This window comes from Apteryx mantelli, chromosome 1 (assembly GCF_036417845.1).
Source record: "Apteryx mantelli isolate bAptMan1 chromosome 1, bAptMan1.hap1, whole genome shotgun sequence".
In the NCBI taxonomy this organism is placed as follows: domain Eukaryota; kingdom Metazoa; phylum Chordata; class Aves; order Apterygiformes; family Apterygidae; genus Apteryx; species Apteryx mantelli.
In genome coordinates this window covers 28,436,098-28,461,795 of record NC_089978.1, presented here as the reverse complement: position 1 = coordinate 28,461,795, position 25,698 = coordinate 28,436,098, and the positions used below count along the sequence as shown (strand labels likewise).

Here is a 25,698-nt window from a genome sequence, read left to right as displayed (position 1 = left end):
TCCTCACTGGGGCAAGTGATGTAGTTCTAGAAGGGAAAACAGTTTTTGTCTTTTTCAGAGTTTAAGACCAATGCTTCCACAGCTAGGTGAAGTAGAGTTATCATTCTTCCTAGTGAAGAAAACCAGGCATAGTTTGGCTTCTGGCAGTAAGGTTAATCAGGACAGGTAGCTTTGCGATTTAATGTCCCGGAGGATGGTCATGAATTTGTTCACAGGGCATAGGGAGAACTGAGATGAACTGGTGGTGATGAGGATTGTCTCCTGTAAATTATGGAGACATAATCTGTTTTGTTGTTAATTTTTATTTCACTTTTCTGTAAGAAACTGACTTACACTGAGGTTGGGTTTTTTATTTTTTGCTTTTTTGAAAGAATGAGCTATTTAGGAACAGGATGTTAGTCACCTTCAAGAGCTTTTTGCTTCTAAACTCTATGAAGGCAGCTAATTATCCTTTATAATTAGTTTCAAAAATAAGTTAAAGAAAAAAATTTGCAATTTGGACTTGCTTTTGCAGAATGCTTACCATGTCTGTGGCAATTCCACAAATTAAACATGTGCTTGCATTCTAGCATATTAGCAGGCTTCGTGACTTACAGATACCAGTGCTGATACCAATGGTACTGTTTACTGGTTACACACAGTATGCGTATGCCTGGATTGATAGCCGCTGGCCATGATAATTATCTTCTCCCGTAGTGCTTCTTGTCCCATGTTACTCTAGAGATGGAAGATCCTTCAGTAGGACCTGATTGTTAGCTCAGATTGTCAGAGCAGCTGACCTCTCCTGGAACCTCTCAAAGGAAAAATGTTCTTGCTCTACTGAAAAGTGTAAAACAGAAGATGAGGAGAAGTAAGTGGAGAGAAAATAGCATAGGAAGAAGGCAAATGAGGCAGCTCACAGCACAGAAAAAAAAAAAAAAGCAAGAGAGTGGTGACAGGAGAAAGTGAACTGAAGGAAAAAATGGGAGAAGTGAATCACAAATTTTACATTGTAAGAACGCTGGTAATTGTTCATAGATGAGCAGAGTTTTCAGAAAAACAAGCTCATGCATTTGGAAACAGCAGAAAGGGAGAATGCTTTCCTCCTGGGTAGAAACAGTAGATTTCTCAGTTTGGGGAAAATAAAAGTCATTGATCTTGGGAGTTCTGAACTGAAAACTCTCTTGAGGATGTGAGACAGTTCATTTATGATCCTTGAATGACTTCTGTGCTTTACTTTCCCTTTGAGCCTGTCTGGGTGTAGAGATGCTGATTATTAAACACTGGTCTCTTTTGGGGGGAGTGTTAAACAACGAAAAATCGGTGGTTCCTGAAATTTCTTCAAAAAGGAAGCTGAAATGACTGCATTGTAATACTCGCCTGCCATTCAGTGAGCAAACTAATGATTCGGGTTTTGTTAAGTCGCAGCTCCACCGTGTGTGTAAATGGGACATTACAACACAGGGGAACAGGCTGCTTTAGCCAAACAGTGCTTCGTCGGATGGCTGTGCTGCTTCTGCCCTGATGAGCAACCCCATGAGATTGCTTACTTTCCTAGCCATTTTCATGTACAATATATGCGTGCATGTGCGTTTTTTTGACATAATATTATAAAATATAAATGTAACGAGTATCACTGCTTTCAAGTAAACATTTGATTTATTTAACATTAAACTTTAACATTATTAGCCTTTTGACAGGAAGTAAATTCATGATAAACAAGGCAAGTTCTTCAGATGTTACTGAGATCAGGTCAAGTATGCAAAATGTTTGAAGTCTACACTGGATAATTAAAGATTCAGTGAAAACCAGTGGAGCCACTTCAGATGGACAATGAACTATTTGGTCTCATTTAGAAACAGTGCTCATTTCCCTGAATATTCACGGTGACTTAGTAGCTAACTCAAGACTGCAGTTAGAATGCCAGTTCCTTCTCAAGAGTGAATTCATTCTGAAGTGGCCTGCTAATTAACTCACTAAAGCAGGCAGTTGCTTTTGCATGGGAAATATTTTAGAAGATGCCCTGGGTAGTAATTTACAGAGCTTTACGTTCTTCTAAGCATTTGAGTTGGTTGAGGCATTGTGCCATTCTAAACAGTGAATGTTTTCTCCCATCTAGCATGGGAATGTTTTTCCTGCAACATTTGGGTCACTAAAAAGAAATTAATACAGTACTTAGGATGATCAAGTTTCTGTTTGCAGAGGTGAGTTCTAGTGGTGTCTGGAAGGTCTCTAGATGTTTCTTATGAATCTCTACTAGTGCTCTCTTCTTTTTCCATTGCTGTGTCTCCCTTTTCTCCTCTCCTGCACCAATTTCCAGATTTAGGAAATTTTGAGACAAGCAGAGATGTCAGGTAAAGGCATTTATGAAGGCTGACTAGTAAAGTTGGTATTTACTGAGATGCTTACTGAGAGGCTATGTCCCACAGTCAGCAGAGTGAGATATTTCTTGAAGGTAATTCAAAGCACTTACAGTTTTGCTTCTGCTCTGAACCACCTTTTTAGGTCTGTCTTGCCATTGAAGAAATTAACTTTTGTGAATACGTTCTCCTCTCTGTGTGTGATAGTAGGGGGAAAAATATTTATTTTTTTATAAATTAGTTTTAAAGGAATACTACTACCTAGCTATGCCCAAATCATATATTACCAAGTAAAAAGACCTAGAACACTTGTTTCTGAGTCCTGACAGTGGCCTTATACAGATGCATCACTTCCATGGTAACCTCTTTTTGAGTCCTAATGAGAGTTTATTCTGTGTTCCTGTAGCTTATTTCTATACCAAGTTACTGCTTTTAAATAGACAACAAGACTCTTGTATGCTTTCAGGATCTTTTTTATTACAAGAAAGGATAACATGCTGGCTACCTCTTGGCTTCTGCAAAGAGAAATTATACTAAATGCTAATCATCCTGGATAAAAGGCAAAAGGCTGCCTCTATAAAAATGAGAATGGATGGAAAGAAGTACCTTTTGGGGTGGAAAGAATTAATTCCGGTTTAAATGGTGAGGAGAACTCAAGTAAGGGGGCATGTGTGGGGTCTTTTTCATCTAAGTGACTTCGTTGCTTGTTATAAATTGGTAGAAAATTGTAATTATGTAGTTGATACAAAACAAATACATTTTATATACATTGCTGCCTAACTTACTTCAAGAAGAATAATCATGCACAGTGTTCCTTAGCAATTATGGACTTGACAGTGCTATGCAAGTGTAGTTATGATATATATTCCTCTGTGTTCATCTTCCCTTTTTTTCTATTTTTTTTAAGCAACATAAGGACTTAAACTTTGGCTTCCAATAGCAAGCTGTTATTGTAGTATCTCTCAAAATAGCAAAGCATCTCATATTTCTTCTAAAGCGTAACCTGTGCTTGCTGAAAGTAATTAATAGCATTTCCAAACTAGTGAAGTCAGTCTGAATAATTGGAGCCTTGCCATGAATTTAAGTGAGAGTACTTATCCCCATCACATGCCTAATGTTTGTGAATATCGTTCAAGGACTCCTTGAAGAGTCCCAGCACTAGGAGTAGCTTGTAATTACTTCCATCCCCATCAGAGTGTGTCGCCATCTGTGGACTGTGTAGCTGGTTCCTTCTTGCTGCTTTTGTCCAACTTGATAAATCTTTTTTTTTTTTTTTTTTTTTGATTCTGCATAAATGAAACAGCTTCAACAGCCAGTGTGGCCAGAGCTCCATCCTTGTTAGGTGGTTAAGATAAGTACCATGTTCCCTCTTTTTTCTGAACTGTCAAACCAGTTATTTTACTTTCTGGGTTAACAAAAGGATATTTTAAAAATAATAATAATAATTAAAAATAACATGCAAGCATAGGAGGGAAATTCAGGCTATGACTCTATTTCACAGACATGCCCAAACTTAGAAGAGATAACTAGTTTGGACAAACCTTCATCTGATTTTTTCCATATAGGCTGACATTTTATGGTTCATTATGCTGGCAATTACAAATTGTATCCTGGGATCTTTAGATCTGTTGATCTTTTGATATTGGTACATGTTGAATGTGTAGGGAAATGTATATGGATATAACTCAGTTTGCTGAATTCTTCTTCTGGAACCAAATACTTAATTTCTGGGTAGCGCTCATAACAGCTATCCTTCTATGGATCTGGCCCTCTATGCTAAAGAAAAGCATCAGTGAGTGAAATGGAAAAGAAATTCGAAAACACAGCAGGATGTTATCACAGTTGAAATCGCTTTTAGTGCAAATTTCCTTTCCCAACACCCAACATGGTGCTGTTTTCTGTTATTCTGTCTTTCTCTCTCTAACGTATTTGGGCCAAATAGCGTCCTCAATTACAAATGCAGCAGAGCCTTCTAAATTTTGTAGCCTGACTTCTTTCACGTTTCTTTACCATATCATTCCCCCAAAGATGTAAGATCACAGAAGTAAATTATTTTGAGCTGAAAGCTGTTAAGTTTGAGTTCATAATAGGTAGTAGAATCAGAACATAGATGATATATGTCAAGAGACAAAAGATTGTAAGGTTTTGTAAGGACAACAAAAGTGCTGAATGATTTGCTGAAGTTCCTGTGCCTCCAGTTCAACAAGCAGTTATTTGCCTGCAGTGCTTGAGCCCCAACTGCTTGATCTTTTTGTTTTCACTTGATTTTTGAGTCAGTTATTCTTCAAATGTGTGTTAAATTGCATATAATTTGCAAATGCATCTGGGAAATATTTTTGGTACAACTACTGCATATAAGGAACACTGCACTGCCAGCAGGGTTATGCATCTGCATCAGAACATCAGTTTAATGCATCTTATTATGTCTAAAAGAACCAACACACTTCCAAATTCCTTTGGCATTTCTTGTGTTTCCACATTTTTCCTCTAAGCTATGTTGCAGCTTCTACTAAAGTCACCCTAACGGTGCACGGATGAGGATGAATTTTCTCTAGTAATTAAGCTTGAATGCAACACTGTGTGCTTGTTGAATCTATAAATATGCAGCCATCAGGTCAATGATGAATGCAGCAGGGTTGTATGTCAGCCAAGTATTTTCCTTTATATTTTTTTAGCCAACAAGTATATTTTAATGATCTTGTTATTGTTACTAATATATTTTAACAATTTTAACTTCAAAATTAACAACTCAGTATCTGTCTTTAATAAAGGTACCTCCTTTCACAGTGTACTGTTTACAATTTAAATACTGAAAAAAATACTTTTCTTGCAAGAGGAAGGTTCTTGAAGGAATAGTTTTCTGAGTCATCTCAGTGGCACTTCTCTTCCTTCTGATGTACTTGAGAGAGCTCCTCTTGATCCCTCTACCTCCTGTTGTTATCCTAATTTATTCTGTTTTTTGCTGACCTGAATTTATTTTAAACATTAACTGACTCTAGGTATTTTTGTTTAGCTACCTCTCTGCAGGTTTCTTCTTAATTCTCAAATCTTTGAATAGTCGGTTGTGACTATATCACTGCTTGCAAAATCCTTTTTCCAAGTGTCAGTCTGGTTTTTGGGGGGGGGTGTTGCTTTGATATCACATATAATTCTGAAAGTTCGTGTCACATTCATGGATTTATAAACTGCTGATTTTTTACTTGCTGGATTTCTTAATGTCCCAGAACTTGCTGTACTGAAAGGTTTACAGAATAAAGCAATAGTCAGTGTTCTAATAAGAAAGATTTACTTAACAATGTAATCTCCACGTTCAGTGTGCTTTGGGAATATGAACTGTTGCAAATACTCTCTCTTAATAGTAAAGACCTGGCTTTGTCTACTTTATAAGGAGGAAACTGTCTTGCTGAAGATGACAGTGGGAAATCACAGAGCTGGAATTAGCACTCCAGATTTTGGTGATTATTGTTCCTGTCTGCTGTTAAGGGATCTGACAGATATGACTATACCAGCTTTTATTTTTCATTTTCTGTATCCAGATTCAGCACCACTTTCTTTATCCTTAAGCCTGCACTCATTCACATTGTAAATAGTTTTTTAAAGTTAGATTCTCTCTGCACATTTCCTGCCTTTTGTCATTTTGTCCTAAGGAACCAAAGCCCAATGATAATGACTTTCCAGTTACAAGAATCATCCCACCATTCCAGTCATGGATTAAAAATCTAGACTCTCATTTCATTGCTTAGTAATTTTTCTGAAGGACACGGTCTCTCTTAATGGAATTGCCTTGAATTTGCAGCATTTACTAGTGAGACAAATTCCCTGATTAATTCCCCAAGAAATGCTCTTGGTGAAGCATATCATTTGAATGGTGGCATTGTTAGATTGATACTTATATATTAATATTTATGTTTATTTTACATGTTCTCTATCCATCTTGTTAACATCTGTTGTAATAATGGAAACTATTGCCAAATAGTTTAAAGAGTGATGGTGATGAGATAGCGTGCATCTGAATGTCTGTTTGGATTGCACTTTAGATTTATTGTCCACATTCTGCATTTGGAAGAAAGAGAAGCTCTCAATTTTCACTTTTTGAGAGCATAAAAAGCTTAACTAGTTGGATCATATGATCTGGTTATTGAAAGGATTGCTATTATTGTTCAGCCCAAATGACCCTCTGGAATTTGAAGAAGGTGTTCAGCCATTCAAGGTTTTGCATTTTCTGCTATTTTATTGCCCTTATCGTTACATGAAATGCTACATTATCAGCATACTTATGTTGTTATTGTACTGGTTCCAGCTGCAGTGTGCAATGACTTGTTGAAACCTTGACGTCTGTTTTCCCTTTTCCTCCTTTTTTTTTAGAAGTCAACCATGTCGCTCTTTTTCAGTGTTGCATGCTGAGCTTTAACTTAGCATGTGTATCTAGCCAAAAGGCATCATACATCTCAGCTATATTCCAGACAGTGTAAGATGGAGTGTTGTCCTGAATGCTTTTTATTAATGCTTATGCCTGAAAGAAATGCATTTTACAGCGTTATCACCAGAGTCCACCATTATTCAATAAGCTAACATTAGAACATTGTATCATGGACATTAAGGTGATGCCTGCATTGTAGCACTGGAATTTTGGAATTAAAATGTTTTTAAAGAAGGAAAAATAAATATCCCATCTCAAAATGTTTTTCTGTACCTATATGTTATTGCATAGTCTGTCTGCTATTTGAATCACTGGTTGAAATCTGGTTCTGCTGCAGGAACAAGGCATGATAGATTTGGCTCAGATATTATAGCTTTTACAAATTCCATGTTTTTACCTGTTTCTGCAGTGCTCTCTTTCTCTCACAAGAACAAAAAAGCCAGAAGTATTCTCACATCCAACAAAGGCATACTGTGAAGCAGATTGATTTGAATCCAAAGATTAGATGAAATTAAAGGAAATCTTTGTTTGGGGGAGGCTTTCCGGAAACTGCCTTCTTCAATGCCAACAGGTGGACCTGATGACATGGTAGTCTAACTTTGATGCTTTCATAATGGTGTATATATTATAAGTTTAACGTTATATTATAAGTTTAACCTTTTCTTTTATTGGTCAGTGATGTATATAATACAACTTCAGTTTTAGAGAGGTTTGCAGTATCTAAAGCAAAATCGCAAATACAAGATTTCCATCTGGCTTTGGATCCAGATGAATAGTAAATTTTATCTAGACTGCCTCAGACCGCTGTCTCCCACGTTTCTGAGGAAGACCATGTGATCTCCCTGTGTCTCAAAGAGTGACTGCAGCTTGCTGCCACAATTCCCAACTGGAAAGGTAGAGAACAGCATCTGGCTAGCCAAAAGCAGAGCAGGAACTAGTTTACAGCTTCCTGCTGAGCAGAACTTCACAAAAATAAGCAGACTGCTAGAAAATTATATAGTGGACCTTGGTAAGGAATGAAACAAGTATTTCTACTCTAAAAGTTAATTCAAGAAATTATACTTGTCTTATCATACGTTTGGTAGACTTCTTAATTTTTCATTAGTAAAATGGAAATAACAGTATTGCACACTTTAGGTAAAAACGAGAGCCTCTAGTTATAAGATGCTATTGAGTTCGAGGACTAAATACCAAGCACAATGCTTTACTGACATGTAGATGCTTGGAAAAAGTAGACTTGGAGAAATATTCATTGCATATACTTTATTTTTGAGACATATGAATAAAATCCAAGTCTTCAAGGTTTTGGGAAAAATACATTAAAACTTCTTCAGAAATAGCAGATCCACTAATGCTTTATGAAGAAACAAGCCAATGTAATTCACTTATTAAATATAGTCAGCATGACTGAGTAAAATGTGTTATTTCTTCTAGCACCAAAAGGTTACCCTGAAAAATATTTTTATCTTTACTTTAAAAAGACATTTTCTTCTTACCTCAAAACCTGTCATTCTAATTTCCAGAAATTGGCACCTGACTGCATTTTTCTTCTGAATGAATTCAGTTAAACTAACTGGTCTCTGCCCCCTCATATGCCTGCTCTAAGCAACTAAAAGGATAGGATTAAATCATCTGCTAAAATTTCTCATGAAATGTGAACAATGATAATTCTTGATTGTTCATTCTTGCTTATTTTAGGAACTTTATACACAGACAGATGAATCTAGTCCAGTGCTCTGCTGTTGATTGCAAACATAATAAAGCAATTGATTTTCATTTCTGAATCTATCTGGTAAAGTAGTCTAAAGAGTAATACTATTCAAACCAATAAAAAATAGCATTTTTGCTTGTAAACTGATTAAGTGGTGATAGAAATGACCTTCAAATTGTAGGCTTGTCATTTATGAGAGGTTTTTTCATACAATAGCCTTCTTCAGCCAATGAGCTCTCAAGAGTGACTGCTTTTTGAAGAATGCTTTGACAAGCGCTTAAGATGGTTTAAGAGACTGCTCTAAGACCAGCAGCTTTTGTTCAAGTCCAGTTGCAGAAGCACAGTGATTTGAATGGTAAATAAATAAATAAAAGTAAGCACCATCTTGGCGCAGAGGATATTAGCTATATTGCTGTAAGTGGATGAACATTCAGCCAGCAAGCTGAATGAAGAATGAATTTGTCATTCATTAAAACATGAATAACTTGTTCTGTGCTTAATATTGCTGTTCCTGAGTATTTAGTGGTAGAATTCAGTAATAAATCATGAATCAAACTAAATAACCCACAGAGGCCTGATATTGCATTTATCTTTTTCCAGAATAGCTTTTGTAGCTGTGTATATTGTTTCCCTCACACACACGTTTTCTGAAATTCAGATACTTTTCAGCCAAAGTCCACAAAGCTGTTGAATATAACAACATGTTTTTCCTGGAAATAATTGTAATGTGTTCTTGTTTTATTTACCCAGTCTTTTAAACTATTTTAGTACCTCTGACAAGGCCATATTCAAGCACCCATATTCAAAGAAATTTTATTTTGGTAAGTAATCACAAATTTAAGTTATAATATTTCCTGGTTAATAGAATTACGTGAGTACACTATTTATTGTTAAAATAATTGCCATCTCATTGGAAAAAAAAAAGAGGGCTATAGACAATGTTGTTCCATACTTTGTGTGTGTGACCACTAAATGGTAGTGTTGTATTGCAGCTGAAGCAGGAGAATGTATGAATATGGCAAATAAAAAAGTTAATCCAAATGTAGAATTCTACCATAAGAATCTCAACTGCATTTTCATTGGCCCATTAATTATGCCTTTTGCTGTTAAATCAGCTATTCTTTCAATGTTGGATTGTACTGAAAAACTATCCTCTGTTTAACACTAATTTATTTAAAATAGGTGTGTGTGGGGGGGTTTCCTCTCTGTCCTTTTGCAAGCTTTGTTCTTCTATTTGAAATTTCAGTTACAAGCATACTAATTAACTATGCAATTGCAGAAGATTAGGAGGATCGTATTTTATGGTGCCTTGCAAGATTTGGTTTCCTTCAGTGCGAAAGAAAACTAGTTGATGTGGCCAAGCAGTTAGTTATTCAGGAGGAATGTTTTGTTGACCTGTACGTATGACATTTATGAGCAAGATTGTCTGGGCTCTGTGGCTGTGAAGTTGTCTCCCAGTTAATTGTGGTGTAGGAATATGCATTGCATATTTGACAGGGAAAAAGAATGCTTTGGAAGGCACTTGTGACAGATGGATGTCCTGCTTCTTAATCCAGCTGGAGTTCTAAACACTGAAGGTTCATTTTCCTGTTTCTTTGCCAAAAACCTTGTTTAGAAATTGTTGCAGTCTTTGGATTACTTAGAAGTATGCTTGTCTGCTAGCTTGCCTGAGAAATCTATCCACTAATGTAGTTTTATAGTTTTAAAGTCAATTAAAATATTATAAATAATAAGTAATATTATGATAAAATAATAAAAAACATTTTTGAGATAACACCTCACACCTTTTGAGATAACATCTGGTGTTGGCTTTTTATGGATCTGAGAATAGTTCTGACTTCTACAACAGCAGACTTCTGTAGCAGCTGCTGCTTCCAGTAGGTGCTTTGAGCAGAGCTGCTGGTGGAAGAGAGCGTTCATCTTTACTAGCCTGTCCTTTTCTCAGTACCAAGGCAAGAGGTAATATCACTTGATCACACTCTTTGTGTCACACTGTGGCAGACAGTAGAAGACATGCAGCAACCTTTCCCTTGCTTTCTGCCAGTACCTCCGTCTGCCAAGAAAATGCTATGGACCACCTGTCAGACCACACAGCGATAGGGTACAGCTGTGATTCAGAGCTTGAAGCAAATGTCCATCTTTCTGTTGACTCTAAGGGGGATTTGGATCAAGCACTATGTGACCTTTTGTACACTGTAGTTGTTACTTGTTTGTTACTGTTTGTGATTTGCTAGATACTTCAAAGTGGTTTAAGGAGTAGCCAATGCCACAAGGTACGTCCAGTCAAAAGATAGGGTATACCTGGCTGGAAATACAAATTCTCATTTTGTAGGAAATGCCAAACAATAAAATTTTGAAGCTCCAAAAGAAGCAGAATTAAAACTTACTATTCTGATTTTTTTTAACCATTTTCAATCCTGGGATGTTACATTGGAGTTGTATAAGTTGTGGGACCCTGTGTATGAGTAACCATGTAAACAGGTACTGGTGTGATGTTCTTAATGCAATGCTCTTCATCAATTCATCTCTTGTAATACTACTTAATAAAATCTCTGTAGCACACAAACTTTGGATTCTGACTAAACAGTGGCACCTGTCAATAAGGTGGGGAAGTGAAGTGCCCAAAAAAGAAGATAAGTCAGTTTGTGGATAACTCAAGACCTGTCTTGAATGTATATTGGCAACCAAATGAAAACCAAATAAAAAGATAAAATGCATTAAGTGTGATGGAGAATTATTACTTGCTATATAAACTGCACAAATCTGTACAGAGGTATGTAGAATAGACACTCTTGAGAAAAATACAACAGTAACAGAAAAGGGTCTGAGGAATGTCATGAGCATGACTGACTAGGTCATGGAAGGCTTCAGTCTTTTGAGCTTCTCTTCACATGTTTATTTTAGAGGAAGACAAATTATAGGTAGTAAAAAAAAGAATTATCTAGAGACCAGTAGACAGAACTGCCTCACAACATAATACAGGAGTTGTTCAATAAAATTGATGGCAATAAATCAAAACTGAAACAACTTTTCATCTTGTGCACAGGTACTCGTTGACACTGAGTGTGGTACTGATTGACAACATCTATGGTTAAGGCTAAGATATTAGAGAAAATTAGAAAACAGAGAAATTATTGAAACTCTACTGAGAGTTCTGCTGTTGTATATAGATAGCATGGACATACAATGCACTCCAGTTTTACAAGGGCAAAAGCTCATGTACTTTATTGGTCTTCAACTGTTAGCAATGGAAGCTAGTAAAGGAGTTCATTCATCTCATGTCTAGCAGCTGCAAGATCTGAGATATCCCTCTGAAACACCTACTTTGGTTGAGCTGGAATGGTACAAGGCAAAAATTAGTAGTTTAAGGAAAAGAGGTTTCTGTGATCTCTACAAGAGAATATTGAGTTAAGTTTTTGATATTAGTAACAAAGTGTTTGAGACCTCTGGTAGAAACGGAGTAAAGGGACAAAGTAGCATCCAAAATTTAGAGTGTAAGGACAAAAAGGGACATACTAAGACTATGGACTTGGCAAGTCAGTAGAGTTTTCTGGATTACATTGTAGGCTCTGAAGTTGGAAAGACAGAATGTGATGGAGTTTTCTAATTAGTGTCATCAAGGACATAGCTTAGAATAAGAGGAAAGGGGCCAAAGTCTAAACATGCTAGAAATGACAGAGTGGGAATAAGATGAGGAAATTGAAACTGCCAAGAAATGCATTGATTGCACAGTCCTTGCAAGTAGGAGAATAACTAAATATAGTCCTGTCAAACCAATAGGGAGATTTTCAAAGAAAATGAAGTGGCATAAATGTGGATGTAAATTGGAGTTATGATGAGAATGAGGAAAAAGCATTTCAAAAAGAGACTGCTCTTGCAGTTGCAAATACTGTCCTTAGTACAGTGATGGAGAGAAAAAGAGCTACAAGTTATTGCCTGTGGTGCTCTCTAGAGGGTGCTGAAGAGGAGGATGTGGGAAGAGAATTACAGTGTATTGGCAGAGAGTGTTGTGCCAAGGGCATACTGAGAATGGAAAGAGCATGCTCAAAGAAATCATATGCAGGAAGAAAATAGAGTTTGGTAAAAGAAGAGATAGGAGTTGTCTTGGGCAGGAAATATTGTTGTGATGTGTGGTGTATAGAGCTGAGTTTGGAAGAGGGAACAGTAGTGTTTTAATTTAGAGGTAACTGCAAGAACAGAGATCAGTACTGGAGACTTCCTGAAGTGAAAGGTGCAGAGGGAAATAAAACTTCAGTACACTGCAAGGTTTAAATAGTGGAGTGAGGGGACCAAAGAAGCAATGAGTTGTTAGAGAATCGAATGAGGGCAGAAAGTTTATATTTGATGCTGGAATAGATGTAGATGAAAGAAAGAGATGCCCATCCTAGGCTTGGTGACTCTTTACCTGCATCTTTCCTCTTTCCCACATAAATGTATGTTACCTTTCTCCACATTAGCTAGTCAATGCAATTGTGCATTGCTGCAACTGTCAGAGGAAAATAACATTTGCAGAGGAGTCATTACTGGGTGTGGATAGGAGCCATATTCTCACTGTTCTTATCCTGTCTCCCGTGAAGCAATTTCTGACAAGAGGAGTTTGAACTCTCCATGTTAGTGGTTCCCACAGAGAAACCTTTCAGGAAACTGTCAATATTAGTGCTTCTCAACATTGCATTCATGCATAAGCCCAAGAGTTGACTGTTGGGGAATATTTAGTAAGAACTCCTGCCATAATTAAAATCCATAACAAAGAATGTGGTTTATGAAACTGTCCTTAGTCCAACAAAGCAATTTTGGGTCTCACCAAATGTTTCAGGCTCAGGTATAGTATTTCCAGTGCATTAGAGCTGCCAAGTTTCTATTAGTTTCTATTATCTATCTTTAATAATAGAACTTGAATTTTAGAGGGTTAATTTGAAAGTTTTTAAAAAGATTTTTCAGAAATTTTACATATTCCTCAAAAAGAAGGTGATGACAGTTGCAAAACCTGGGATCTTAATTTAAATAGATTTTCTTTTAAATATGACACCATTTAGTGCAACACAGAAAAACAAAATGGGGGATATTACAGTTGGTATATAAAGCATAGCATAGAAAGGGTTTCTTGTCCTTATGAAAATCCCTTACTAATCAAGACAGAAATGCCTGTTTTGATTGAGAAAAATAAATACTTTATTCCTAGTAATTTATTTGCCAAGTCTTAGCTGGATGAAGATTATAAAGGCTGAGTTGTATATAGCACAAAATGGATGTTAATGAATACAGAAGTTGTAGAAGTAACCTGGTATTACATGTTCAGGAATTCAATGAATCGGGTAGCCTCTGTAATTGTGACAGATGGAACAAAATGAAGAGATGTCAGTTCTGAGTAGGTGTCGATCAACAGGCAGCTCTGGCTGCAACATGTGCTTGTGGTGCAGCACTGCTCCTGGATTTGGGGAGGCTTGCTTGCTTTTGGTCGGCTCCTGTGAGAAAGCAGGCTAGCAAGCTAGTTCTGCTGAGTTTGAGCATTAAAATTCATATGTTTCTGACTGCTGGTTATAGTGATGCTGCCTTGTGTTCCTCTAATGGGGGGTGTGAGATGTGCTATTTCAGAGTCATTAGTCTGATATGTGGCCTCACAAGCCAGTTGGTAAAGACAGTATTGCTATGTAGCTTCTGCCAACTTGAACCCCTACGGTAACATCTCCTCTTCATTTACAGAGGGCACTCTTGTAATGAGAATCTCATGATAAAATGCTCTCCTTCACTGGAAAGCTCTCACAGTTTGATGATGCAGTTGTCACCATGGAGATTTCATTTCAAGAGAAAAGAAGGCATTTGGTGCTGTTCAGCTTCAGAAATATGTAGCAGATACCTTCCAATGCCTTTGGCTAAACCACCACCTTAGGAAATAACTTGGACCAGAAGCTAAGATAGGAAGTACATATATACTGATGATAAATTATATTTTTTGTAGATAACTGGATCTCAAGAGGTAGCATGTGCGTAATGACAGATAAATGTGAAAGGGCATGAATAAAAGACTCAGCGCCTGAGCCAACAGGAAGGGAAATAGACTTCCCTTAAATGTGAGGAAAAATATTCAAATGTGATACTCTGTGAATTTCTGTTGAGGTCTATTTCCTTTTTATCAGAAAAGATGTTTCTCCCTATTATCCCATTGCTCACATAGCATGGAGGAGGCTGAGTTTCCTCCCATATATTTAAGGAAAAAAAGTTTTTGATAGCAAATTTATTTAGAAATAATGTTTTTTTTTTCCTTTCCCCTTCCTGAAAGCCTCACTGATTGTTTGGATTTCTCATTTCACAATAATGACCTAAAAAGCAGTTACACCAATATGTGATGATTCATTTCTGATTTTAATGAAGACATGAAGTCATCTAGAATGAGTAACAGTTGGTTATTTTACTGGTCTTTCCATGGCACAGCCTGCTAAGGGAAGTTATGTGGAGTGAGGCATATATTACAAAACTGAACAAAGCATTGACAAATGTAATGAAGGAAGCAGCCCTGTACTGGCTGGGAGATGAATGTAATAGTGTAAGAGAGCTTCTGTTCCTGTAACTGTAGTAGATTATGAGGTTAAACAAGACTGTGTAATACCTATACAAATTGTTGTGTGAATTTATAAGCATTCAGGAAAATATGTATCTATCACAAAACTTCTTACTGACTGCCAGTAGTAGATGGCAATAAAGTAACCTCAGGATCTAATCTAAGAGATGTTCCTCCATGAAGCAGGAGTAGGAAAATGTAGGAAGTAGGTTCTGCAAAAGTGGCAGTACGTGTTAGGCTGGTTAGAAGGAAGATAGAGGGGAAACTATAAAGATCAGTTAAAATCCTTACTCAAGGAGGGTTTTTATTTTATATGGAAAACAGACAGAGTAAAAAAAACAGAAAAAAATAGAACAGATATAAAGTGAGCTTCTTTGACAGATGAAGAACTAGAGACCTGCCCGGGAATTAAATATTAAGGCTGAGTGAGCCAAAAGTAGCAGAAACATGAAAAAAACTCTATAATAAAACTTAGAAAATGACAGTTTTATAATGTTGCCCACCCTCTAGAACAAAAAATTAATGAGTCAGCATCCTAAAATCATGAGTCATTTAAACACTGAGTTTTTTCCAAGAATAAAGATTTTTTTAAAAATCTTTTTAACTTTAACAGGAATTATAATCTAACACAACATGTGATTGTTTCAGGTTCAAAAATGCTACTCTAAATTCACATTAAATCCTCCCAAATGGCAGGACTAAGTCTGAAGGGCACTTGCCATTGGATCTCTCTGTGTCCCTCTCCACTGGGCTTCTCTTTCCCCATCAGCTTCTTTCTCTTTCTCTGTCACCCTCTGTACATACTCTCCCTCCCGTGCAACTCACGTCTCTTACATTCACTGTCCTTTATTCCTCATGTTTTCCTTTTGCTACTTTTCATCTCTCTCTTTCTTTTTAGAAAACTCTTTACCCATTTGCCATTTGAGTTCTCCTTACATCCTTCTGGATCTTTCTTGTTTTCCCCTTCATTTCTTTGTCCTCACTTTTCTTTCCAGCTTTCTAGCAACCCACAACTGTGCTGCCTCAGGGCAGCCCAGCTTGAGATTTTCTCATTGCTCATCCAAAATAGCTTTCAGCTTTATGACTCTAATTAAGTTGTTATTACTAAAAGAAGACAAACACACATAGCATTCCCCCTTTCTTTCCCTCCACCAACCCAGCATCATGAAAATTGTAATAAAAACATGAGAGTTAGTAATGCTGGTGATACTGTGTTATGAGCTATTTATGAACCATAGGAACATTTGAATTTCTGATTCATTTTTATTCAAAATTTTCAGTCAGTATTAACTAGATACCTGGCCAACTTTAGAACAATAGGAGTGTATTCAGTTTGCTGTGATGGAGAGGACGTATGCAAAAAGTTTTGGTCTGTTCCGTGTTTTTTTGTGTTTGTTTTAAAGCATGAATTCAAAAAGGTCTCTTTCCCCACTACAGTCAGAATATAACCATTATAAGAGGTGATTCCATCCATAGCTTTCATTTCCTACTTTTAGAGAAAGGATTGATTCTCTCTCTCTCTCCCTCCCTCGCGCTCCCTCTTGCTCTCTCCCTCTGTCTCCTCTCCACCACTACTAACTGTTCTTTTCATTTGTAGTGAGAGAATAAAACCAGCTAATGGCTCTACAAACTGCCGTTCTTTCCTCTTGGTTCATCTGTGCTCCAAAATGGAAAGCATAATTTCTTACATATTTCATAGATATAAGAAAGAGGGTCTCCATAATAAAGTTACCAGCTTCAAAGAGGTGAATATTAAAACCTTAAATGCTTCAGGCCAGTCAAGGGGAAACAAAAGGCTCCACAACAGTTAGGAGATTTTGCATTGGTTCGAGGCACTCTCCTGTTTAAAAAAAAAAAGGAAAAGTGAAAGTATTTTTAAGGTGCCTACAGTGTCAATGCTATGGTGCAAAACCAGTCCTGAGCCTAGGCTGGAAGCCAAGTTTGCTGGCCTGCTCTCTGTCTTCCTTCTGGGGCATTTCAGCTGCTCTGCTTAGTGGTATACCTGCGGCTGGGCCTGGGCCAGTTGGCTGCACATGTCCCATCTGGTTTTCTAACGAAAGCATTGGACTAACCTCCAAGATATGAAATAATTTGGGGCTCTTCCTAGAGTCCGTTATTTCCCACTGGAAGGGCAGATGGGATTCTTAAATTTTAAGCTGTTTACTAGAACAACAGAGACAAGGATTTGAGAAAGACCCAGACTTCAGCCTGTAAAACTTACTCAGGTAAGTTTAGGCATGACAAATTCTTCCACCTCTCCTATTTTGCATCTGGTATGTACCTTCCTAATAAATGAAAGCTAGTCTTTTTTATATGGCTTGCGTGTTGCCCAGTGCCGTACTAGTGATCGGTTCTCTTTGCTGCTGCTTTTCTTCTTTTTTGTCACTAATGCAAAGGATTGTAATGCCTGAGACTTCTTGTCCTCTGATAGTTTTATTATTATTTATCCTTTCCATGAAGGAGTGTGTAAGAGAGATGCCATTAACTTTAAAAATCACCTGACAAAGTTGTTTGTCTGCAAGTGTCACAGTATATTTAGTACTAGGCGTGTGATAGAAAACATTTATTTTTTCAGTTTCATATTACTTAAGTTGTATGTTTGGCTGCTCCTGTATAGCTTTTGTTTTCCCTATTGTGAGGAAAGTCCTGGTGGAATATGGAAGGTAGAAATGTATTTATGAAAAAGAAAAAGAAGAAAGGATTCTGTGACTTGAAAACAACAAACGTTATGGTGAGGGGCCTGTGTAATTTACCCTTTTAAAAACTGACTGATTTTAAAGATGATCATGTGCAGCAGAGCTTACTGGCCTCTTAAGCACCGGCACAGTCCAACACAGGTGATACAAATCCTTGACCTTCTAAACCATGATTTGTGAGAGTTGTGTTCTCTGGAAGCGAAAAGGATAATAAAAAGCAGGTCCTGTTGCTTAGTTGATGACTGAGCGTGAACAGAAAGTGCTTGCAGATTTCCCTTTGAAAAAAGCCTGAAAGGGAGTGCTGTGTATTTGTTATATGCCTCCTGGAGAGGCCGCTGGGCAGAACCTCTGAGGAGCTGGAGTCAGGTAGCAGTGCAGACCAGGGGCGGTGAGACAGAAAGCATGGGAACTGCTGCAGAGGAGGAAGCAGATAGTGAAGGACATGTCAAGACTTCTAATAAACCATGTAAAAAGATACTGGAAGCCTGAGGAGAAGTTGTAAGATTCCTGAGGGGAAAGGGGCGCAGAGGGAACTTAAACTCTTGCTATGAGCTTTCTGAGAGCTGGAATTATAATTCCCAAATCACTAAAATTTCAGGAGATAAGAGAAACTCTAAAAGGTAGGTGTCGTTGTACAGAGAAGGAAGCTGAGGTAGTAACCACACACTGACAGCACTGGGAGAGGAGGCAAGCAATAACAATACTTCAAATTATATGAGTAAAATCTGGTGAAAAACAAGGATATCTAAATATATTTTACACTCATTCAAAGCATATTATTTTTGTATTGTGCTAATCCCATTTTCTTCTTTGCATATAAATTGCACTGATTGAAGTTGAGATGATTTAAATATTAGTTTAGGTGAACACCTGCATAGATGTTGCTACTTCCATTTTGATGTCTTATTTTTGCTTGAATTAAAGCCTATTAATTGGACAGAGCCAAATATTTTTTGTTTTGAATAAATCCATATAATTTTTGTTTCAAATGCGAATTTTATTTTAATTCATGCATGTTGTCAAAATAGCTCAACTTTATGCATAGGGTTGCCTTATTATTTGTTCAGTTCTCATGCTGTACTTCATATAAAAACAAATGTAAAGGTTATCTCTCCCCAGAAATATGTCAACCTTAGGAGCTGTACAGGAAGTCACAGGATTTTTAATGTCATTCTGAAAATTAGTAGTTTTGTGCATGCTGTGGGAGAGGTGGTAATTTCAGAGGAACTTGACTGAAGTGATGTTTGAAGCTTGGTGGGAGTATGGGGTGGGAAGATAGGCAGAATGTGTCTTGTGGACCAAAAAAACCAAGATGGGAAGTAAATGAGATTATAAAAAGGTTGCTGAGGCTGATACACTAATAGAACATAAACTGAGTAGGAACACAGTAAAAAGCTCCATCAAATATTTACATATTTGATGTTGGTGTTCATGTACTATGTGGTGTCAGATGAGAACATGGATAGGAATGGGGACGTGGTGGACCTGAATTTAAGTTTATGTGCATTGCTTAAAGAAAGAATAATTTTAGGAGTATCTTTGTCTCTTTTTTGGTATTTATTCCTTCTAGTTCTTCTCTTGATTGCCTTCTTTTTAATCTGCTCTATCTTTAAAATAGATTTAATGACAAATCTTACTCTGCAAGAAAGTCACGATGTATACCACTATATATCTTCCTAAAGAATTTCTTAGCATAGAGACTCTTAACTTTTGTAGATGCCAAAGCCTTCCGGCATATTTCCAAGAAGCGTGATACGAGTTTCTAACCTTTAGATACCAATCACTGCAGGTTGAGGGGGGATTTGTTTGTTTTCTATGCCAGTGACTGGAGAGGTCTGTCTGATCTCATTAGTTAATTTTTCACTTCTTGTTTTGTAGGCTGTAAATGCTGACTTTTTCCCTATTTTTTGAGTGGGATGATCTAGTTCAGCTGGACTATTATCAACTATTGTGTGGATTTTTATAAATGCTTTATGTGCTACTTTCTTATCTGTATAGTGTTGACATGAAATTCTATTTGTGAAATTATTTTGTTCAAACAGCAGTGTATTATTTAATTATAAAACATTATATAAAAATAAGCAAAAATAGTCTTTTAGAATCTTCTTGTAGGCATGAAGCAGGAAAAGAGTATATAATATTTTCTACCAAGTGTCTTTATTTTCCTTAAAGGTAGTCAGGTATTTAATTTGTTCTTAAATTTTGTCAAAAGTGTTTGAAAAAATCAAACATCCTAGGTTTTGGAAAAGTTGCTGCTTTTCCTTTAAGAATATTAGTGAAGAAATAGTCATCAGAATGGAAACATTAAACCTGTTTTTTGTTAAAATAAAGTCAAAGTAGTGCACCTTGTGAACTAAAAGCTATTGTAAGGAAGTCTCAAGTATGGACAGAAAACTACACAACCCAATCCTGTCTGTTCATATTTGGGAGCAGAAAGGGATTATCCTTTTATTCAGTACTAGAAGAATACTTGCCAGCTTGCCTGATTATTCGTATGTGTGCCTTCAAACAGACTTTACATAAGCTGTACTGGCGAAGATGTTGAGTATATGATGGAGACTCAGTTCCACCATAAAAGTTTCATTCCCTGTTAGGGAGATTTTGCTGAAATAACTACATTTAATACTGTTTACAAAACCATTACCTAGTTTCATGGCTGTCAAAGAATATGAATGTGAGCTCCAAAAGCAAATTAATTATCCCGTAACTACTGAATAGTACCTTGTGCGTAAACAAAAGGCATTTACCTCATACCACATTGATACATCATGTAATAAATGTGACAATTATGGCATTTTGTCTTATCTCGCCCTTCCTGCAGTGTCCATAAAAGAGTTTCTCACTTGTAACAGATGGTCAGAGCACAGCTTTGTGATTTATCTGGAGATGAAACCCTGTTGATTCCATTAAATGTAAAGAGTTTTCATGCAGATGGAGACAAGGAAGGATTTATTGTTTTTGCAGTTCTGATGATGAGGTATTTCATACAATGCCTTCCTTTTCTTTTCTCTTGCAGGTGATGTGCCTTCAGGATTTCTTTGGTGATGATGACATTTTTATTGCGTGTGGACCAGAAAAGTTCCGTTACCAGGACGATTTCTTGCTGGATGAAAGTGGTAAGGAGATGTCTTTTAAAAATATTTACAACCAGAGCAGAGGGCAGCTTTTCCTATCATGCTAAATTAAGCCCAAACTGTATCACCTAAACTGTTTTCAGAAGCAGAATAAATATTTTTATTCTTTTAAATTCTAAATACTGAAAACAAGAAGTAACATAAAGCAAACAATAAAGCTGCAAAGGGAGGAATATCAGCCAATGCAGCATAAAGCCTTACATCAGCCTGAATTTGATACACAACTGGAAATAGTAATGTGTTTTATGGAACTCCTTTTTTTACAAAGTCTCTCTGTTTAGTCTTTATTTTCTCTGTGAGTTTATTCTAGTTCTTTATCACAATCTCCCAGCCTCACTGTTTTTATAATCCAGATTTAGGTAATGCTGCTTAGGTAATATGATATAGGAAGCTACAATTCTATGTGGAAGTTAAATGTAATCAGTAAATGCAGACAAAGTCACCTGAGAAAGTTCAGTGAGTTCTCTGTTTTCTTAGAGACTGACTAATACAACAATTGAGTTGAGGTACATAATCCTGAAAGGAAAATACATGTTAGATTTGTGCCTATCTTCTTTGTGTATTCCTAAGTTATGAACTATAGCAATAAGAAAAAACTACAAGCTTTGTGCATTTGAAAAAAAAAAAAAAGAGCTACCAGTTAAATCTAGATTTTGTCTAAAGCAAGACTCAGCAAAGGTTTTATTCCCCCCACACTCTTTCTCAGTCCAGGGTATCTCTGCAGTTCTTTGGTATCAACTCCTCGTGTCTTTTTTCAAAATATCAAAGTTCTGAAAGGACAGTTCACTGGGGCAAAATACAAATTTGTTACAGCAGTAGCTACTTCCTGGTCATCCGCTGTATGCTTGTATAACTTCACAACTTCATCACTATTTTCTGATGCAAATGTACATTCAAAATGAAAGACGATGCAATTGTATTGCCCTAATCTGTGAAACTGGAACACTTCTTGGTTTAGCTGGATCCAGCAAAATGTTCCATAAGCTTGTATAGGAACAGAAGAACCTGGTTTGTGCAGTACTTATATCATGAGCTGAAAGACAAACCTAAAAAGCAGGTATCTGCTACTGAACAAGGGAATGGTATTTTGTATCAGTCACAGACCAAAGCAAGCATGTATTATATGTTCCCCTAGAAAACTTTATAATATGGAAACAAAAATCAAATTGTGCACTAGATTTGCTCTTTCCAATAATGAAATATGGTGTAGTTGCCACTAAGGTAAAATGCAAAAGTAACCCTTGCCAACTTTAGGACAGGTATTAGAAGTCTAAGGGGGGTATACTTGGGCAACAGGGAAATGGCCCAGGTGAGAATATGGCCAGCACTGCAGTCCTTGCCTTTCAGAGGAGAGCCAGCTGAGTTTTAATTGAACACATAGTCAGAATTCAGTTTTGTATCTTATCTGAAAGATGACACTTGCCACTTCATGGTGTCTCCTCACTGTGGCACTTTTTCCAGAGCTGACTCAGGGGGAGGTGCTGACAAGAGACTCATCTAAATCCCTTTTTGAAGTATATAGCTCTTTTTTGGAGGTCTCATGTCAAAGTACAGACATAGCCTAACTCTGCCTAGTCTTTATTTGTCTGATATATCATCATCTCTGCAAGTAAGCAGTATCTTTCTCTGGAACATTTGTGCTTAAACCTATATTATGCTGAGTCAAAATAAAAAAAAAAGCTGAAACTCAAGGTTGAGAATATAACTTTACCAACGTGTTTGGTGTTTGTTTTTCTAATAGTTAGAGCTGCAGTGAATATTAAGTGTTTGACAACAGGAGCTGATAGAAGAAAACCAGATCCAAACTATATTTCTAATTTATTTGCAGAGTGTGCATCATCTTTGCTGTGCATTTTTTAGGAAGTTTGGTATCAGGAAATTTGTTTAAGTAGCTTGCAATTAACAGCTGTTGTGCCGACTGACATAGGTCCAATCAGCCTTCCCTGAGATCTCAAGTTGTCACAGTAAAAAGAGCAAGATTTGGGGAGGAAAGAAAAAGAAAAGTGAGCTTTTAGCTCATTTTCCTTGGAGAATGAAGCTTGTGTGATCACACTGTGTATGTGTGTGTACCTCATAGTTAATCTAAGAACATTAAAATTATTAGTCCAACTTGGAAAGCTTGTCTCTGCTTCCCCAGAAAGCAGCTTGAAGCATCACTGTGCAATCTCTATCACTACATCTCTCCAGTGCTTCCCAGTTTCACCCAGCTGATGAGAATAACAGTTGTAGTGGTGCAGCTTAAGCTGTTAGAAAAGCAGAAATTGAAGGTGGGAAAGAAAAGGACAGAAAATAAATATTTAAACCATTAAAGTTCTGGTCTTTTTGGTGAAAGGGAATTATTTATCAGGGAGAAAGAGTGGCATTGTTCTACAGTCTGGATTCAGAGTTCCTGACACTAGAAGAGAGGTAAAATTTCTGGGACTGACAAATCTCTTACATATACTGGGAATCATCTTAGCTGTTAAGTACCAAGAGAGTTGGCACCTACAACTGAGCCAGTCCCACTAGTCCCTTTCTCAGTCAATGAAACATAGTCGATACATCCTCTCAGTCAACGGTAGATGTTTAAAACAGGTCAGATGAATTGTGCTCCAGTAATGCCTGTTTTGATTTTAAAGGATATCTAGAGGCCTGGCTTAGATGTTCTTATCTACACTGTGTTTATCTAAAGCCATTGAAATAACTTTTAAGATAAGATGATTCCACCTCATCTATGTGGAAAAAGGACTACAGCTATCTCAGTCTGCACTGTCCTAGTCATCTTTCTTTATACAGTTTCCATAGCTTGCTCTGAGTAAAGGATAGGACCTGCTTAAAGCCATAGAATCAGAAACTTAGAAAAAATGGTCTAGAAGTTAGTGAATCAATCCCCCTGTCTAAATGTGGGATTAACATTACCTGTTCCATTTCTGACAGATACTTGTCCAAGCTGCTGCTTAAAAGCTTCTGATAATGAAGATTCTGCAACCTCCTGAGACATTCTGTTATAAACTCTCCTTACCATTTTTCTGCCAACTTACCCCAGGTTGCCATGCTGTAAATGGAGCCCAATACTATTACTATTCTATCCATGGACATGGGAAACAGATTATTCCCTTTTTCTTGAAAAATCTTTGGACTGCTATTAACCCAATCAAATTTTTCTTCTTTAGGATTAACAATTAGTTCAAGATTTCATTGTTTTGACTGCAGGATCAAACTTACCCTTGAAACAGGGGATATGCTCCCTTTTTGTATTGTCTCCCTTTCCTGTTTTATGTCTTTTGGGAAGAGGCATCACACATCCCCTTAGCAATCAGTTGAGAAAACTCGGTTAATTAGGGACCCATCAAAGAGCATAATAAGCAGTCAGCACTATACAGTGCATTTTATTCTCTTTTCCTTGATGTTAAAATGTACAGATGGTTTTCATATTAAACACACTGTTTATCACATGGAATACAGGATCAGTAGACATCACCATCATAATTTCTAGCATTCATTTCCATACCTGACCTAATTGTTAAATGTAACAGCCATACACATTTGCATGAATAGAAGTGCAGATGGAACAAGAAAATGCATGGGAATGACCATAAGATTAAGAAGTAAATACTCTTTGTCAATCAGTGGTGATGCTGTGTTCATAGAGAGTTTTTTTATGGGAATTCTAAGCACAAAAAATCTTATTAATGAAAGACACATTACATCAGACAGCTTGTAAGATGAAAACTTCCTTAGCTTAGGATATGGCAGTGGCTGCTGCAGGCATTGTTAGCTTGTAGTTCTGGGAACTTTCCCAGAAGTTCCAGGTTTGCTTTCATTGATGGCAATTCAGTTTTCAAATAAGAGAAGTCATCAGAGGGTGCATTTCTGTAGCCCCCAGTTGCATGTTGGCAGAGATTAGGATTTAAGGGCCACATTCACAAAAATATTTGCAATCAGCTATTGTTTAGACATCTAGGTAGGATTTGGGAATGTAAATAACTCATGAAACTGGCCCTAAATGAGAACATCTCCTTGGCTTAAACAAAGACTTCTTTCTTAGCACTGTAAAATATGAGAGTTTTTGAGATTGGCAATATCAAAATTAAATTTCAAAACATTAAATTATTTTTATGTTTTGTTAATGTTGGCTGAGTGCTTTGAAAGCTTAGAGTCGCACAATCTAACTCCTAACTATGACGGACTTCATGACATACTGAGATGCATCATGTAAAAAGGCTGCAGTAAAGACAGACCAAATTCAGTTTCTGCCTCCAAGCAGAGCGTAACCAATATAAAATGTCTGGATGTAAAAACAACTTCAGATCACTTGTCAAGAGCACATATTACTGTTATGGAAATAGTGAAGAGAATGACTCTCTTCTAGGGGAAAACTAAGACTGGAATCTTTGAAACCTAATTTCACTTTGACTTGCTGGCCTGTGTTAGTCCTCAGATCAGCATCTTTGTGCCAGCAGTTTTACTGCATCATCTTGCCAGCAGCAGACAGCTTGCCAGGAAAATCTGAATCCTGTAGTGTCCATGCACGTTTTTGTGCATGGAGGCATGCACACAAATCTGATTCAATCACTGTGGTTAAGGTCAGGAGTATCGTGTTTATCCCTGCTAATAACTGTCAGGTTTCTGTAACCTTGTTTACTCTGTCCTTCCTAAAAGAGGGAAGAAGAGGAAATCAGTTATAGTCCTCATCTGCCCTGATTTATAGGACAAAGACTGATGGAGGAAGCATTTTTTGGCTGGACTTACGAGTGGAGAGGATGCTGGCTGACTTACTCTGCCCTCATCAGAAGCTCATGCTTTGGCAATGGGAAAATAATGGTGGGTTCTAGGGACTTTGAGATATAACTTTGCTTT

At 37.0% G+C, this 25,698-nt stretch overlaps 1 protein-coding gene across 2 annotated transcripts in view; it reads left to right on the top strand.

Annotated features, from left to right (window-relative positions):
• The window catches only part of DCLK1 (doublecortin like kinase 1), a 251,411-nt gene that overhangs the window by 112,707 nt on the left and 113,006 nt on the right, over window positions 1-25,698 (top strand). For both annotated transcript variants that reach the window (XM_013962098.2, XM_067291218.1), the window contains exon 4: window positions 20,742-20,841. In XM_013962098.2, coding sequence (XP_013817552.2) covers window positions 20,742-20,841 — 100 coding nt within the window. The remainder of the gene's footprint in view (window positions 1-20,741; window positions 20,842-25,698) is intronic.